Source organism: Mustela putorius, unplaced genomic scaffold (genome assembly GCF_011764305.1).
Source record: "Mustela putorius furo isolate JIRA1106 unplaced genomic scaffold, ASM1176430v1.1 tig00004007_pilon_pilon_pilon, whole genome shotgun sequence".
Lineage (NCBI taxonomy): Eukaryota > Metazoa > Chordata > Mammalia > Carnivora > Mustelidae > Mustela > Mustela putorius.
In genome coordinates this window covers 832,575-848,283 of record NW_025422145.1, presented here as the reverse complement: position 1 = coordinate 848,283, position 15,709 = coordinate 832,575, and the positions used below count along the sequence as shown (strand labels likewise).

Sequence of the window (15,709 nt, the reverse complement as noted above, 5' to 3'; positions counted from 1 at the left end):
CCATCAGTGGACTAATGACCCTGCTGTTTGATATAAAAGCTTTCAGGACCAATATCCCCAATGAATATAGATGCAAAAGTCCTCAGCAAAATGTTAGCAAACTGAATCCAGCATTACATTAAAAGGATCATTCACCATGATCAAGTAGGATTTATCTTAGGGATGCAAAGATGGTTTAATATCTGTAAATCAACTGAGGATAACAAAATGAATAAAAATTATATTCATCTCAGTACATGCAAAAAAAGCATTTGACAAAATTCATCACCAATTCATGGTAACTGTCAACAAAGTGGGTATAGAGGGAACATACCTCAACATAAGAAAGGCAATATATGAAAAACCCAGTTAGTATCATACTCAATGATGAAAAGCTGTAAGCTTTTCCTCTAAAATGAGAAAGAAAAAATATCTATCTTCATCACTTTTATTCAACATAGTACCTGAAGTCTCTGCCACAACAGTCAAAAAAGGAAGAAAGAAAGGGTTCCCAATTGGAAAGAAGTAAAACTGTCACTACTTGCAGATGACATAATACTCTATATAGAAAACCCTAAACACTCCACCAAAAACTGTTACAACTGATAAATGAACTCAGTAAAAGCTACAGGTTACAAAATCAATATACAGGAGTCTGTTGCATTTCTATACACTAATAGCAACCTATCAAAAAGAGAAATTAAGAAAACATCCCAGGGACACCAAGTTGCCTCAGCTGGTTAAGCGTCGGACTCTTGATTTCAGCTCAGGTCACGATCTCAGGATCATGAGATCTTCTGCTTAAGATTCTCTCTCCCCCTTTACCCACCTCCCCCGCCCCCACTGCCTCTCTCTTTAAAAAAAAAAAGAAAAAAGAAAGAAAGAAAGAGAAAAGAAAACACTCCCATCTACGACTGCATCAAAAAGAATAAAATGCTTGGGAATAAATTTAAGCAAGGAGGTGAAAATGGTATACTCTGACAATTATAAGACACTAATGAAAGAAACTGAAGATCACATAAATAAATGGAAAGATAGGGGCGCCTGGGTGGCTCAGTGGGTTAAAGCCTCCGCCTTCAGCTCAGGTCATGATCCCAGGGTTCTGGGATCGAGCCCCGCATCAGGCTCCCTGCTCAGTGGGAAGCCTGCTTCTACCTTTCCCACTCCCCCTGCTTGTATTACCCTCTCTCGCTATCTCTCGCTCTCTGTCAAATAAATAAAATCTTATTTAAAAGATATACCATGCTCATAGATCAGAAGAATACTGTTAAAATATCCATACTATCCTTGGGGCGCCTGGGTGGCTCAGTGGGTTAAGCCTCTGCCTTCAGCTCAGGTCATGATTCCAGGGTCCTGGGATCAAGCCCCACATTGGGCTCTCTGCTCTGCAGGGAGCCTGCTTCCTCCTCTCTCTCTCTGCCTGCCTCTCTGCCTGCTTGTGATCTCTGTCTGTCAAATAAATAAATAAGATCTAAAACAACAACAACAACAAAATATCCATACTATCCAAAGCAGTCTACAGGTTCAATGCAATCCCTATCAAATACCTACAGCACTTTGCATAGAACTAGAACAATCCTAAAATCTGTATGGAACCACAAAGACTCTGAATAGCCAAAGCAATCTTGAGAGAAAAAGCTAGGGTAAGCACAATCCCAGATTTCAAACCACACTACAAAGCAATTGTAATCAAAATAGAATGGTACTGGCACAAAAACAGATTAATGGAAGAAAATACACAGACCAGAAAGAAACCCCACATTTATATGGTCAATTAATCTATGACAAAGGATTCAAGGATAGACAATGGGGGGAAACAGTCTCTTGAATAAATGATGTTGGGAAAACTGGACAGCTATATGAAAAGGATGGAATTGGTCCACTTGCTTATACCATACACAAAAATAAACTCAAAATGGATTCAAGACTTAAATGTGAGACTTGAAACCATAGGAGTCCTAAAAGAATCTGCTTTTCTCTCACTTTCTCCCCTCTCATGCTCTCTCTCTCAAATAAATAAAATCGTAAAACAACAACACACACCAAAAAAAAAAAAAAAAAAAAAAAAAAGAAACAAAATATAGGCAGGGCACCTGGGGTTAAGTGTCTGCTTTCAGCTCAGGTCATGATCCCAGGGTCCTATGATGAAGCCCTGCATCAGGCTCCCTGCTCAGTGGGGAACCTGCTTCTCCCTCTCTCTCCCCCTGCTCATTCTCTCTCCCTCTCAAATAAATAAAATCTTAAAAAAAGAAAAGGAAAGAAAACATAGGTGATAAACACTTGGATATCAAGCTTAGCAATGTTTTTCTGGATTTGTCTCCTCAGGTGATGGTAATAAAAACAATTGGGATAATCAAACTAAAAAGCTGCTGCATAGCAAAGGAAACCATAAAATGAAATGGCAACTTACTGAATGGGAACATGATACAGGAGACCCTTGAACAAGTGGGGATGGGGGCACTGACTCCCTGCAGTTGAAAATCCACATATAACTTTTGACTCCCCCCAAATTTAACTATTAGTAGCCTGAAAGCCTTACCAATAATATAAACAGTTAACACAGATTTTGAATGTTATACTTATTATATATTGTACTCTTACCACAAGCTAAAGGTGTTAAGAAAATTGTAAAAAAGAAAAAATACATTTATAGTACTGTATCAAAAAAAAAACCCATGTATTCACATACTTATGCAATTCAAATCCATGTTGTAAATGTATTCAACAAGGGGCTAATATCCAAAAAATATAAAGAACTCAAACAATACAAAAACAAAAAAATTTTAAAATGGGCAGAGGACCTGAAGAGACACTTGCCCAAAGAAGGCATACAAAGGGCCAAGACACATCAACAGATGTTCAACATCATTCATGATCAGGAAAATGTAAATCAAAACCACAGTGAGAGATCACACCACACCAGTCAGACTGGACAGTATTAAAAAGACAGGAAATAACAAGTGCTGGCAAGGATGCCGAGGAAAGGCAACTCTTGTACACTGCTAGTGACTGTAAATTGGTGCAACCACTATAAAGAACAGCATGGAATTTCCTCAAAAATTTTAAACATTTTTAAGATTTTACTTATTTATTAGACACAGAGAGATCACAAGTAGACAGAGAGGCAGGCAGGAGGGCAGGGAAGCAGGGCCCCCACCAAGGAGAGAGCCCGACGTGGGGCTTGATGCCAGGACCCTGAGATCATGACCTGAGCAGAAGGCAGAGGTTCAACCCACTGAGCCACCCAGGCGCCCCCCTCAAAAATTTTAAAAATAGAAATACTATATAAGCCAGTAATTCTACTTCAGGTGTTTACCCAAAGAAAAAGAAAAAACTGATTTTTTTAAAGATTTTATTTATTTGTGAGAGAGAGAACAAGAGAGAAGAAACCCAAGCAGGGGGAGTGGGACTGGCAGAAGCAGGCTCCCAGCAGAGCAAGGAACCTGATGTGGGGCTCGATCCCAGGACCCTGGGATCATGACCTGAGCTGAAGGCAGATGCTTAATGACTGAGCCACCCAGGTACCCAGAAAACACTAATCTGAAAAGATATATGCACCCCTATGTTTATCCCACCATTATTTATAACAACCCAAGATATGAAAGTATCCTAAGAGTTCACTGATAGATGAATGCAAAAAGATGTGGCATGTGTATACATATTACATAACACACACACACATACACTGCACCCCCAACACTGTGGAATATTACTCAGTCCTGAAAAAGAATGAAACCTTGCCATTTGCAACAGTATGGATGGGCCTACAGTGTATTATGCTAACTGAAATAACAAAAAAGACCAAACATAATGACTCCTAAAAACAGAAAACTAGTGGTTGCCAGATAGAGGGTTATAGGCAGATGGGCTCAACAGGTGAAGGAGATTGAGAAGTACAAACTTCCAGTTACAAATCAATCACAGGCATGTAAAATACAGCACAGGGAACATAGTAATATTATAATAGCTTTGTACAGTGACAGATGGTAACTATGCTTTTTGTGCTAACGATTTCATAAAATATGTAACTACTGAATCAATAGGTGGTACACCTGAAACTAATGTAACATTGTAAGTCAACTACACCTCAATTAAAAAAAAAAAAAAAAGCTTCTGGGGCCTTGTCCTCCCTTTTAAGGGTTTTTTTTTTTTTTTTAAAGATTTTATTTATTTATTTGACAGAGAGAAATTACAAGTACACTGAGAGGCAGGCAGAGAGAGAGAGAAACCCAAGCAGGAGGGAGTGGGACTGGCAGAAGCAGGCTCCCTGCTGAGCAGAGAGCCCGATGCGGGACTCGATCCCAAGACCCTGAGATCATGACCTGAGCCGAAGGCAGCAGCTTAACCCACTGAGCCACCCAGGCGCCCCCCTTTTAAGGGTTTAGATGTAACTTCAGCTGCCCTAATTTGTGGCCTTTCTCCCTCCCCCCAACTTTTCTGGATAGAGAGAGTGAGAGCAAGCGAGCATGTACGAGTTGGGGGGCAGGGGTGGAGTAGTGGAGGTGGGAGAGGGAGAGAATCTCAAGCATCCTCCACACCCAGTGTAGAGCCCAACATGAGCTGCAATCTCAGCACTGAGATCATGACTTGAGCCGAAATCGAGTTGGGACTCTCAACCAACTGAGCCACCTGGGCATCCCCCTCCTCCCTTCTAATCTGCCACAGGCTTTGAATCAAAGTGACTGTTTATAGAGCCAAGCTGACCATTTATGTAAGTTTAAAACTACATAAAGCAAAGTGACAACTGTAAGAGAAAATTATGATATATTCCTGTAGTGGAACCATGCTCCACATGTGGAATGATACAGATGTGCATATACCAAAATGAAAAGTAATTTGCCAGTTAAATGATAAAAGTTAAAAGAACAGTATACAGAGATCGAAGACAAGAAGAACAGCAATTCTGGGGCGCCTGGGTGGCTCCACTTTCTGAAAGGTAGGACCGGCGGAGAAGTGCATCCAAAGCGACGGGCTCTCTGCTCGGCAAGACAGACCCTACTTGGGGGAAATAAATAAAATCTTTAAAAAAAAAAAAAAGCCGGCTCCCGAAAGCAAGCAGCCAAAGCGAGGGAAGATAACCCCGGGGGAGGGGGGGCCGGCCCCGCACCGGAGCAACCGTGCACACAAAATCAGGACTTTTAAAAGTCTGTTCCGCTGAGGGACATCGCTCCAGAGGCTAAACCGGGGCGAAGCCCACGCGGGGTCAGCGTGGCCTCAGGTCCCGCAGGGTCACAGAAGGATCGGGGGTGTCTGAGTGTCGCAGAGCTTGCGGGTATTGGAACGGGAAAGCGGGCTACAGAGACAGAGCCGACAGTAAGCTCACAGCTCCGTGTTACCTTGAACCGGTCGCAGGCTCGGTGAGCTCGGAGCGCGGCCGGAGGTCGGGCAGACGGGAGTAACTGGGCGCTGTTCTCTGAGGCCGCACTGAGGAGTGGGGCCCTGGGCTCTCGGCTCCTCCGGGCCGGAGACCAGGAGGCCGCCATTTGTATTCCCGTCCTCCGGAACTCTACGGAAAACGCTCAGGGAACAAAAGCTCCTGAAAGCAAACCCGAGCAGATTACTCACCCCGGCCCCGGGTAAGGGCGGTGTAATTCCGCCTGGGGCAAACACACTTGAGAATCACTACAACAGGCCCCTCCCCCAGAAGATCAACAAGAAATCCAGCCTAGACCAAGTTCACCTACCAAGGAGTGCGGTTTCAATACCAAGGAGAGCAGCAGAATTCCAGAGGAGGAGAAAGCCAAGCACGGAACTCATGGCTTTTTTCCTGTGATTTTTTTTAGTCTTGCAGTTAATTTAATTTTTTCTTTTTCATTTTTTTTTTCTTTTTCCTCGCCTTCGGGTAAAATTTTTTTTTAACTGTTACCTTTTTCATTTTTAACGATTTTTTACTAGTTTATCTAATATATATATTTTTTCTTTTTTACATTTTTCTTAGGTGTTTTCTTTTTTTAAAAAATTCTTTTCTTTTCTTTTCTTTTTTTTTTTTCTTTTCTTTTTGTTTTTTTTTTCTTTCTTCCTTTTTGAACCTCTTTTTATCCCCTTTCTCCCCACTCACGATTTTGATCTCTTCTAATTTGGTTAAAGCATATTTTCCTGGGGTTGTTGCCACCCTTTTAGTATTTTACTTGCCCCTTCATTTACTCTTATCTGGACAAAATGACAAGACGTAAAAATACAACACAAAAAAAAGAACAAGAGGCAGTACCAAAGGCTAGGGACCTAATCAATACAGACATCGGTAATATGTCAGATCTAGAGTTCAGAATGACAATTCTCAAGGTTCTAGCCGGGCTCGAAAAAGGCATGGAAGATATTAGAGAAACCCTCTCAAGAGATATAAAAGCCCTTTTTGGAGAAATAAAAGAACTAAAATCTAACCAAGTTGAAATCAAAAAAGCTATTAATGAGGTGCAATCAAAAATGGAGGCTCTAACTGCTAGGATAAATGAGGCAGAAGAAAGAATTAGTGATATAGAAGACCAAATGACAGAGAATAAAGAAGCTGAGCAAAAGAGGGACAAACAGCTACTGGACCACGAGGGGAGAATTCGAGAGATAAGTGACACCATAAGACGAAACAACATTAGAATAATTGGGATTCCAGAAGAAGAAGAAAGTGAGAGGGGAGCAGAAGGTATACTGGAGAGAATTATTGGGGAGAATTTCCCCAATATGGCAAAGGGAACGAGCATCAAAATTCAGGAGGTTCAGAGAATGCCCCTCAAAATCAATAAGAATAGGCCCACACCCCGTCACCTAATAGTAAAATTTACAAGTCTCAATGACAAAGAGAAAATCCTGAAAGCAGCCCGGGAAAAGAAGTCTGTAACATACAATGGTAAAAAATATATTAGATTGGCAGCTGACTTATCCACAGAGACCTGGCAGGCCAGAAAGAGCTGGCATGATATTTTCAGAGCACTAAACGAGAAAAACATGCAGCCAAGAATACTATATCCAGCTAGGCTATCATTGAAAATAGAAGGAGAGAGTAAAAGCTTCCAGGACAAACAACAACTGAAAGAATTTGCAAATACCAAACCAGCTCTACAGGAAATATTGAAAGGGGTCCTCTAAGCAAAGAGAGAGCCTACAAGTGGTAGATCAGAAAGGAACAGAGACCATATACAGTAACAGTCACCTTACAGGCAATACAATGGCACTAAATTCATATCTCTCAATAGTTACCCTGAATGTGAATGGGCTAAATGCCCCTGTCAAAAGACACAGGGTATCAGAATGGATAAAAAAACAAAACCCATCTATATGTTGCCTCCAAGAAACACATTTTAAGCCCGAAGACACCTCCAGATTTAAAGTGAGGGGGTGGAAAAGAATTTACCATGCTAATGGACATCAGAAGAAAGCAGGAGTGGCAATCCTTATATCAGATCAATTAGATTTTAAGCCAAAGACTATAATAAGAGATGAGGAAGGACACTATATCATACTCAAAGGGTCTGTCCAACAAGAAGATTTAACAATTTTAAATATCTATGCCCCCAATGTGGGAGCAGCCAACTATATAAACCAATTAATAACAAAATCAAAGAAACACATCAACAATAATACAATAATAGTAGGGGACTTTAACACTCCCCTCACTAAAATGGACAGGTCATCCAAGCAAAAAGATCAGCAAGGAAATAAAGGCCTTAAACGACACACTGGACCAGATGGACATCACAGATATATTCAGAATATTTCATCCCAAAGCAACAGAATACACATTCTTCTCTAGTGCACATGGAACATTCTCCAGAATAGATCACATCCTCGGTCCTAAATCAGGACTCAACCGGTATCAAAAGATTGGGATCATTCCCTGCATATTTTCAGACCACAATGCTCTAAAGCTAGAACTCAACCACAAAAGGAAGTTTGGAAAGAACCCAAATACATGGAGACTAAACAGTATCCTTCTAAAGAATGAATGGGTCAACCGGGAAATTAAAGAAGAATTGAAAAAAATCATGGAAACAAATGATAATGAAAATACAAAGGTTCAAAATCTGTGGGACACAACAAAGGCAGTCCTGAGAGGAAAATATATAGCGGTACAAGCCTTTCTCAAGAAACAAGAAAGGTCTCAGGTACACAACCTAAACCTACACCTAAAGGAGCTGGAGAAAGAACAAGAAAGAAACCCTAAGCCCAGCAGGAGAAGAGAAATCATAAAGATCAGAGCAGAAATCAATGAAACAGAAACCAAAAAAACAATAGAACAAATCAACGAAACTAGGAGCTGGTTCTTTGAAAGAATTAATAAAATTGATAAACCCCTGGCCCGACTTATCAAAAAGAAAAGAGAAAGGGCCCAAATAAATAAAATCATGAATGAAAGAGGAGAGATCACAACTAACACCAAAGAAATACAAACTATTATAAGAACATACTATGAGCAACTCTACGGCAATAAATTTGACAATCTGGAAGAAATGGATGCATTCCTAGAAACATATAAACTACCACAACTGAACCAGGAAGAAATAGAAAGCCTGAACAGACCCATAACCAGTAAGGAGATTGAAACAGTCATTAAAAATCTCCAAAAAAACAAAAGCCCAGGGCCAGACGGCTTCCCGGGGGAATTCTACCAAACATTTAAAGAAGAACTAATTCCTATTCTCCTGAAACTGTTCCAAAAAATAGAAATGGAAGGAAAACTTCCAAACTCATTTTTTTTTTTTTTTGAGGGTGTTTAAATTTTTTATTATTTTTTTTCTATTTGACAGATGGAGATCACAAGCAGACAGAGAGGCAGGCAGAGAGAGAGAGGGAAGCAGGCTCCCGGCCGAGCAGAGAGCCCGATGCGGGGCTCGATCCCAGGACCCTGGAATCATGACCTGAGCCGAAGGCAGAGGCTTTAACCCACTGAGCCACCCAGGTGCCCCTCCAAACTCATTTTATGAGGCCAGCATCACCTTGATCCCAAAACCAGACAAGGATCCCACCAAAAAAGAGAGCTATAGACCGATATCCTTGATGAACACAGATGCGAAAATACTCAACAAAATACTAGCCAATAGGATTCAACAGTACATTAAAAGGATTATTCACCACGACCAAGTGGGATTTATTCCAGGGCTGCAAGGTTGGTTCAACATCCGCAAATCAGTCAATGTGATATAACACATCAATAAAAGAAAGAAGAACCATATGATACTCTCAATAGATGCTGAAAAAGCATTTGACAAAGTACAACATCCCTTCCTGATCAAAACTCTTCAAAGTGTAGGGATAGAGGGCACATACCTCAATATCAACAAAGCCATCTATGAAAAACCCACCGTAAATATCATTCTCAATGGAGAAAAACTGAAAGCTTTTCCGCTAAGGTCAGGAACACGGCAGGGATGTCCATTATCACCACTGCTATTCAACATCGTACTAGAGGTCCTAGCCTCAGCAATCAGACAACAAAAGGAAATTAAAGGCATCCAAATCGGCAAAGAAGAAGTCAAATTATCACTCTTCGCAGATGATATGATACTATATGTGGAAAACCCAAAAGACTCCACTCCAAAACTGCTAGAACTTATACAGGAAGTCAGTAAAGTGTCAGGATATAAAATCAATGCACAGAAATCAGTTGCATTTCTCTACACCAACAGCAAGACAGAAGAAAGAGATATTAAGGAGTCAATCCCATTTACAATTGCATCCAAAACCGTAAGATACCTAGGAATAAACCTAACCAAAGAGACACAGAATCTATACTCAGAAAACTATAAAGTACTCATGAAAGAAATTGAGGAAGACACAAAGAAATGGAAAAATGTTCCATGCTCCTGGATTGGAAGAATAAATATTGTGAAAATGTCTATGCTACCTAAAGCAATCTACACATTTAATGCAATTCCTATCAAAGTACCATCCATCTTTTTCAAAGAAATGGAACAAATAATGCTAAAATTTATATGGAACCAGAAAAGACCTCGAATAGCCAAAGGGATATTGAAAAAGAAAGCCAACGTTGGTGGCATCACAATTCCGGACTTCAAGCTCTATTACAAAGCTGTCATCATCAAGACAGCATGGTACTGGCACAAAAAACAGACACATAGATCAATGGAACAGAATAGAGAGCCCAGAAATAGACCCTCAACTCTATGGTCAACTAATCTTCGACAAAGCAGGAAAGAATGTCCAATGGAAAAAAGACAGCCTCTTCAATAAATGGTGCTGGGAAAAATTGGACAGCCACATGCAGAAAAATGAAATTGGACCATTTCCTTACACCACACACAAAAATAGACTCAAAATGGATGAAGGACCTCAATGTACGAAAGGAATCCATCAAAATCCTTGAGGAGAACACGGGCAGCAACCTCTTCGACCTCTGCCGCAGCAACATCTTCCTAGGAAACAACGCAAAAGGCAAGGGAAGCAAGGGAAAAAAATGAAACTACTGGGATTTCATCAAGATCAAAAGCTTTTGCACAGCAAAGGAAACAGTTAACAAAATCAAAAGACAACTGACAGAATGGGAGAAGATATTTGCAAACGACATATCAGATAAAGGACTAGTGTCCAGAATCTATAAAGAACTTAGCAAACTCAACACCCAAAGAACAAATAATCCAATCAAGAAATGGGCAGAGGACATGAACAGACATTTCTGCAAAGAAGACATCCAGATGGCCAACAGACACATGAAAAAGTGCTCCATATCACTCGGCATCAGGGAAATACAAATCAAAAGCACAATGAGATATCACCTCACACCAGTCAGAATGGCTAAAATCAACAAGTCAGGAAATGACAGATGCTGGTGAGGATGCGGAGAAAGGGGAACCCTCCTACACTGTTGGTGGGAATGCAAGCTGGTGCAGCCACTCTGGAAAACAGCATGGAGGTTCCTCAAAATGTTGAAAATAGAACTGCCCTACGACCCAGCAATTGCACTATTGGGTATTTACCCTAAAGATACAAATGTAGTGATCCAAAGGGGCACATGCACCCGAATGTTTATAGCAGCAATGTCCACAATAGCCAAACTATGGAAAGAACCTAGATGTCCATCAACAGATGAATGGATCAAGAAGATGTGGTATATATACACAATGGAATACTATGCAGCCATCAAAAGAAATGAAATCTTGCCATTTGCAACAACGTGGATGGAACTAGAGCGTATCATGCTTAGCGAAATAAGTCAAGCAGAGAAAGACAACTATCATATGATCTCCCTGATATGAGGAAGTGGTGATGCAACATGGAGGCTTAAGTGGGTAGAAGAAGAATAAATGAAACAAGATGGGATTGGGAGGGAGACAAACCTTAAGTGACTCTTAATCTCACAGGACAAACTGAGGGTTGCCGGGGGGAGGGGGTTTGGGAGAAGGGGGTGGGATTATGGACATTGGGGAGGGTATGTGATTTGGTGAGTGCTGTGAAGTGTGTAAACCTGGTGATTCACAGACCTGTACCCCTGGGGATAAAAATATATGTTTATAAAAAATAAAAAATTAAAAAAAAAGAAAAAAAAAAAAAAAGAACAGTATACATAGCAGGATTGCACAGTGCTTTAAAATTACACATATATAGTTACAAAGGAAAAATCTGGAAGACTATAACAAAGAGCTAACAATGATCATTATTAGGTGGTAGGATTTCAGGGTGCCTTTCTTTTCAGGTTGCAATTTTTTTAACAGTAAACTTTTAGCACTTTTGGGGACAACACGAGAGATAAAACAGAAAGCTGCACTTACACTGAGGTAATGCAGCACCCAGGAAATGGTTAAAAGTCTTCTTAAAAATTGTCAAGTAATCAAAGTACTCAGCAGGCACAAAAAAGAAATAAAGGGTTGTTGGCGGGGCCTTGCCCATAGGAAGTACACTCTCAGAATTCCAGACTTTGCTTCCTGACTGGCTGAGGGCACCTGGGAAAGGAACTGATGGAAGGTCCCAGTCAGGTCAGGGCCCCACCTTTGTCCTCTCTGTGCGGCTGCCCAGCTCATTACCTTCGGCCCTGACCCTGGGGAGCAGTGTGCCTTCGACCTGCAGAAGGCTGGGGAGCTCCCACTCTGAGGGGCTTGTGCTTCGTGCTAGGCCCGCTCCTGGGCTGTCAGCATCATCTCATGGCCCCCACTTCAATGTATCACCTCCAGGGAGAGTTCCCCAGGGCCTCAGAGGCATTCGATTTGGAACTTCTGTGACATCTTACAAGCCTCCTCATATTCCGCTCATCTGCTAGCACTCTCTGGTTTCCTTTTCTCCTGGAGTAGAAGGGCCATGGACCAGGGGTCATCTCTGCATCACACCCTGTCGCTTCTCTCCAGCAATTACTTGCTGACAAAGCAAGAGGACGTGGTCAGGGTAATAGCTGCCACTTATTAAGCTGCTAAGTGCCTCACAAACATGACCTCATTCGGTCTTCGCAGCCACCTATACGAGGATCAATGAGCTCAGTGACTGCCCAAGTTCACCTCATTAGTAATGGTACAAAGCCAAGCCTAGGCTGTTACCACCCTGTCCGGCCAGGTGTCATTTGGTCCAGAACCATACAAATACCCCAATTCCAGAAGGTCATGCTCCAGTACAGGCTGCATCTACCTACAGATGTGGGTACGGCAGAAGAAGATCCACAGTAGAATAACTTCTCTCAACACTCCTGAATCGAGGCCAGGAGATGGCAAAGCACGGGCCTGATTGAGCACATGCTCCCTGCCCTGGCTACAGTTCCTGGGGTCACACTCTGTCTCCCCCTGCAGCAATTACAAGCAGGAGAGCCTCAGCCTGGGATTCTGAATGACACGTTGGCCACTGAGTCAAAGCTGTGGTAGTAAAGTGGTCTCCCAGCATGAAGTGGGGGAGGCCACAAGTTCCCTGCCACCAGAAGTGTGCCAGAGGTTGGCTGGTGGCTTCTGGGGTCCCTGACACCTCTCAGACCAGAATCTTGTTGCCTTGGAGGAGACAAAAGTGTGACTGGCGGGTGGCAAGACACACGGAAGAGGGGTGAGGACCTGGGGCATACCTGGTCTATGTGCGCCTCATCCATGTTGCCTTTCTTTTCCAACACCACCTCTAAGTCTGGGTCAGGCTCCTGCACAAAAGGGCAAATGGAGTAAGAGTCAGGCATGCAAAGGCCTCTGCCCGGGCAGCTCAGCAGGGAGAGCATCAGAGTCCAGAAAAGATCCAAGACCACACTACCTCCTTAACCCCTGCCACTTACAGAACTTCTGACACCCTCTTGTGGAATCGTGGAACTATTCTCACTGATTCGCCCCTCAAAACAACGGCACTGACCTATCTGACATCTGAAGAAACTAAGGCTTAGAGAGGTGAAGCGACCATCAGGAAGTCACCCCCTGCCCCCACCACAGCTCAGGGACAGGGCTGACACTAATGCATGTCTCCTGACTTAGGCTTGGTGCACCTTTCCTGCCACACGGACATCATCTTATCTCCCATGGCACCAAACCAGTAAGAGGGGGGAGGCCAGGGGTCCGGTTGGTGGTGGGGGGATGGGAACCAGCTAGCAAGGGACAGGTGGGGCCCTGATTGGGGGGTGTGGGGAGAGAGACCCAAACCCAGTTCTCTCCTCCACACTGCTCCCCCTCCTACCCCACTCCCAGTCACTGCCTTCTCTTCTGCCTGGACAAGCACAAGCCTTTAACACCTGCTTTCTCACCCCCCAACCTTGCTCCATGATGCACAGCAGCTCAGATGAGCTTTAAAACCTCAACTGGAGGGGCACCTGGCTGTCTCAGTTAGTAGAGCATGAGACTCTTGATCTTGGGGTTGTAGGTTTGAGCCGCACACTGGGTATAGAGAGTACTTAAAAATAAAATCTTGGGGCGTCTGGGTGGCTCAGTCGGTTTAAGTGTCCAACTCCTGATTTTGGCTCAGGTCATGATCTTAGGGTTGTGGGATCAAGCTGTACATTGGGCTTCACACTCAGCAGAGTCTACTTGTCCTTCTCCCTCTGCTCCTCTCCCCTCCTTTACCCACTTGTGGGTATGCACACGTGCTCTGTAACAAATACTTTAAAAAAAAAATTTTTTAAACCCTCAAGTGAAACACGTTATATATTCACCTTAAACTTATACCATGTTATATGTCAACTATAGCTCAATTAAGAAAGTAAAAATTTAAGGGGAACCTGGGTGGCACAGTAGATTAAGCATCTGGCTCTTGGTTTCAGCTCAGGTCCTGATCTCAGGGTCCTGAGATTGGGCCCCATATCGGGCTCTGCACTTGGTGTGCAGTATGCTTAAGATTCTTTCTCCCTCTCCCGCTTCTGCACGTGAGCACTCTCTCAAATAAATAAATCTTTGAAAAAAAAAATCTTAAATAAAATAGAAATTTAGTAACTCAATTGGATCACAGCACTTCACTCCCCAAAATCCTCCAGAGGCTCTCAGACCTGTTTACACAAGGCTCCTGTGGCCTCTCTGGTCTCTCGCACTTGGTCCCCTAACTCCCAGCTCCCGCTACACTTTGTTCTTTCCAGACCCCCTGCGCTGGCTGTTCCCGCTGCACAACTGACAGCAGACGCTGCTTACAGGTCTCTGCTCCCATATGGCAACCTCACTGGGCCTGCCCTGGGCATGCTTACATGTGCCACACTCTCTCACTGGCTTCAGCCCCCATGGAACCCTCTGACAGTGAAACCTTGGGCCAGCCACTTTCCCTGGTCCTTTGGTAATGACAAGTGCCATGTTTCCGACATCCTTACTTTAGGTGTGCTCTGCCTGGCACCCAGCATCACGTGTCATGATCCCTCAAAGGCTCTGTTCACACACATCACCCATCCAGACCTTGAAGATATGTGTGTTTCCTGACTCGGTGGGCTTGTCCTTGGCAGCAGAGCCCCCATCGCAGGAGATGTGAAACAGAGGGGAGTGACCTTTCACTAGACTCCAGAGAGAAGGGGTCCTAGATTCTGATAGGGGTTAGGCTCCCACCTCTGGGGTTCTTCTTGGCCCCAACAACTTCTGAAGAGACCACTAAAACCAAATCTAGTGGACTAGGGCAAAATTGGGAAAAATCAAGAAACCAGAACTACCTCTTCTAGGCCTTGATATGGAGGCCACCCCTGCCAGCCTCCTCAACTCTCTCTGGCCAAGCAGAGCTCAAGCCACACAGACACCTTCCTGATGACCTTGCCCCAGGGGGGTCATCCATCAGTCAGTATTAACTGAGCCCCTCCAACGCCAGAGTCAAACTTCAGTTAAGTGCTCAGTACACAGTAGCCATCATTCTTACTTGAGGACCACAGGACAGTGGGTGGTCTGAGCTCACGTAGCTAGCTGATATAGAACTGAGAGGAGAATCCAGCTTGTTCCAATATAAAACAGTCACTTCTTGGGCTCTAATGATACTGGAATCTATGAGAAGTTACAAGGCAGCTTCTGAGAAAGGATGAAACCTCAAGTTCAGAAGCCAGATTGGGTTTAAAGCCCAGCCCCACACTGTACCAGATGGGTGATCTTGAACAAGGTATTTAACTCCTCTGAATCTGTTTCCTTGTCTGTTAAATGAGGATGACCACAGCAGTGATTTCACAAGACTGATGTGAGGATTAAACGGGTTAATACCTGGGGAGCATTAGCTTAGTGCCAGGCACATGATTAGGTGTTCAAGAAATTCCAGCCATCGCTACCCCAACAGGCCAGACATCCGCCTGGAGTAGGACACGTACCACCTCATTACCTCCGCACATGCATACACATACCCCAAAGAGAGGAATGGAGGTATGGCCCTGGTACAGACACGGCCC

The 15,709-nt window shown here is 43.3% G+C and overlaps 1 protein-coding gene across 5 annotated transcripts in view; it reads right to left on the bottom strand.

Moving 5' to 3' along the window:
* The window catches only part of KNOP1 (lysine rich nucleolar protein 1), a 51,540-nt gene that overhangs the window by 31,153 nt on the left and 4,678 nt on the right, over window positions 1-15,709 (bottom strand). For 3 of the 5 annotated variants that reach the window (XM_045072057.1, XM_045072053.1, XM_045072056.1), the window contains exon 3: window positions 12,962-13,030. The exons of the other annotated variants lie outside the window; for them this stretch is intronic. In XM_045072057.1, coding sequence (XP_044927992.1) covers window positions 12,962-13,030 — 69 coding nt within the window. The remainder of the gene's footprint in view (window positions 1-12,961; window positions 13,031-15,709) is intronic. 5 annotated transcript variants of the gene reach the window in all.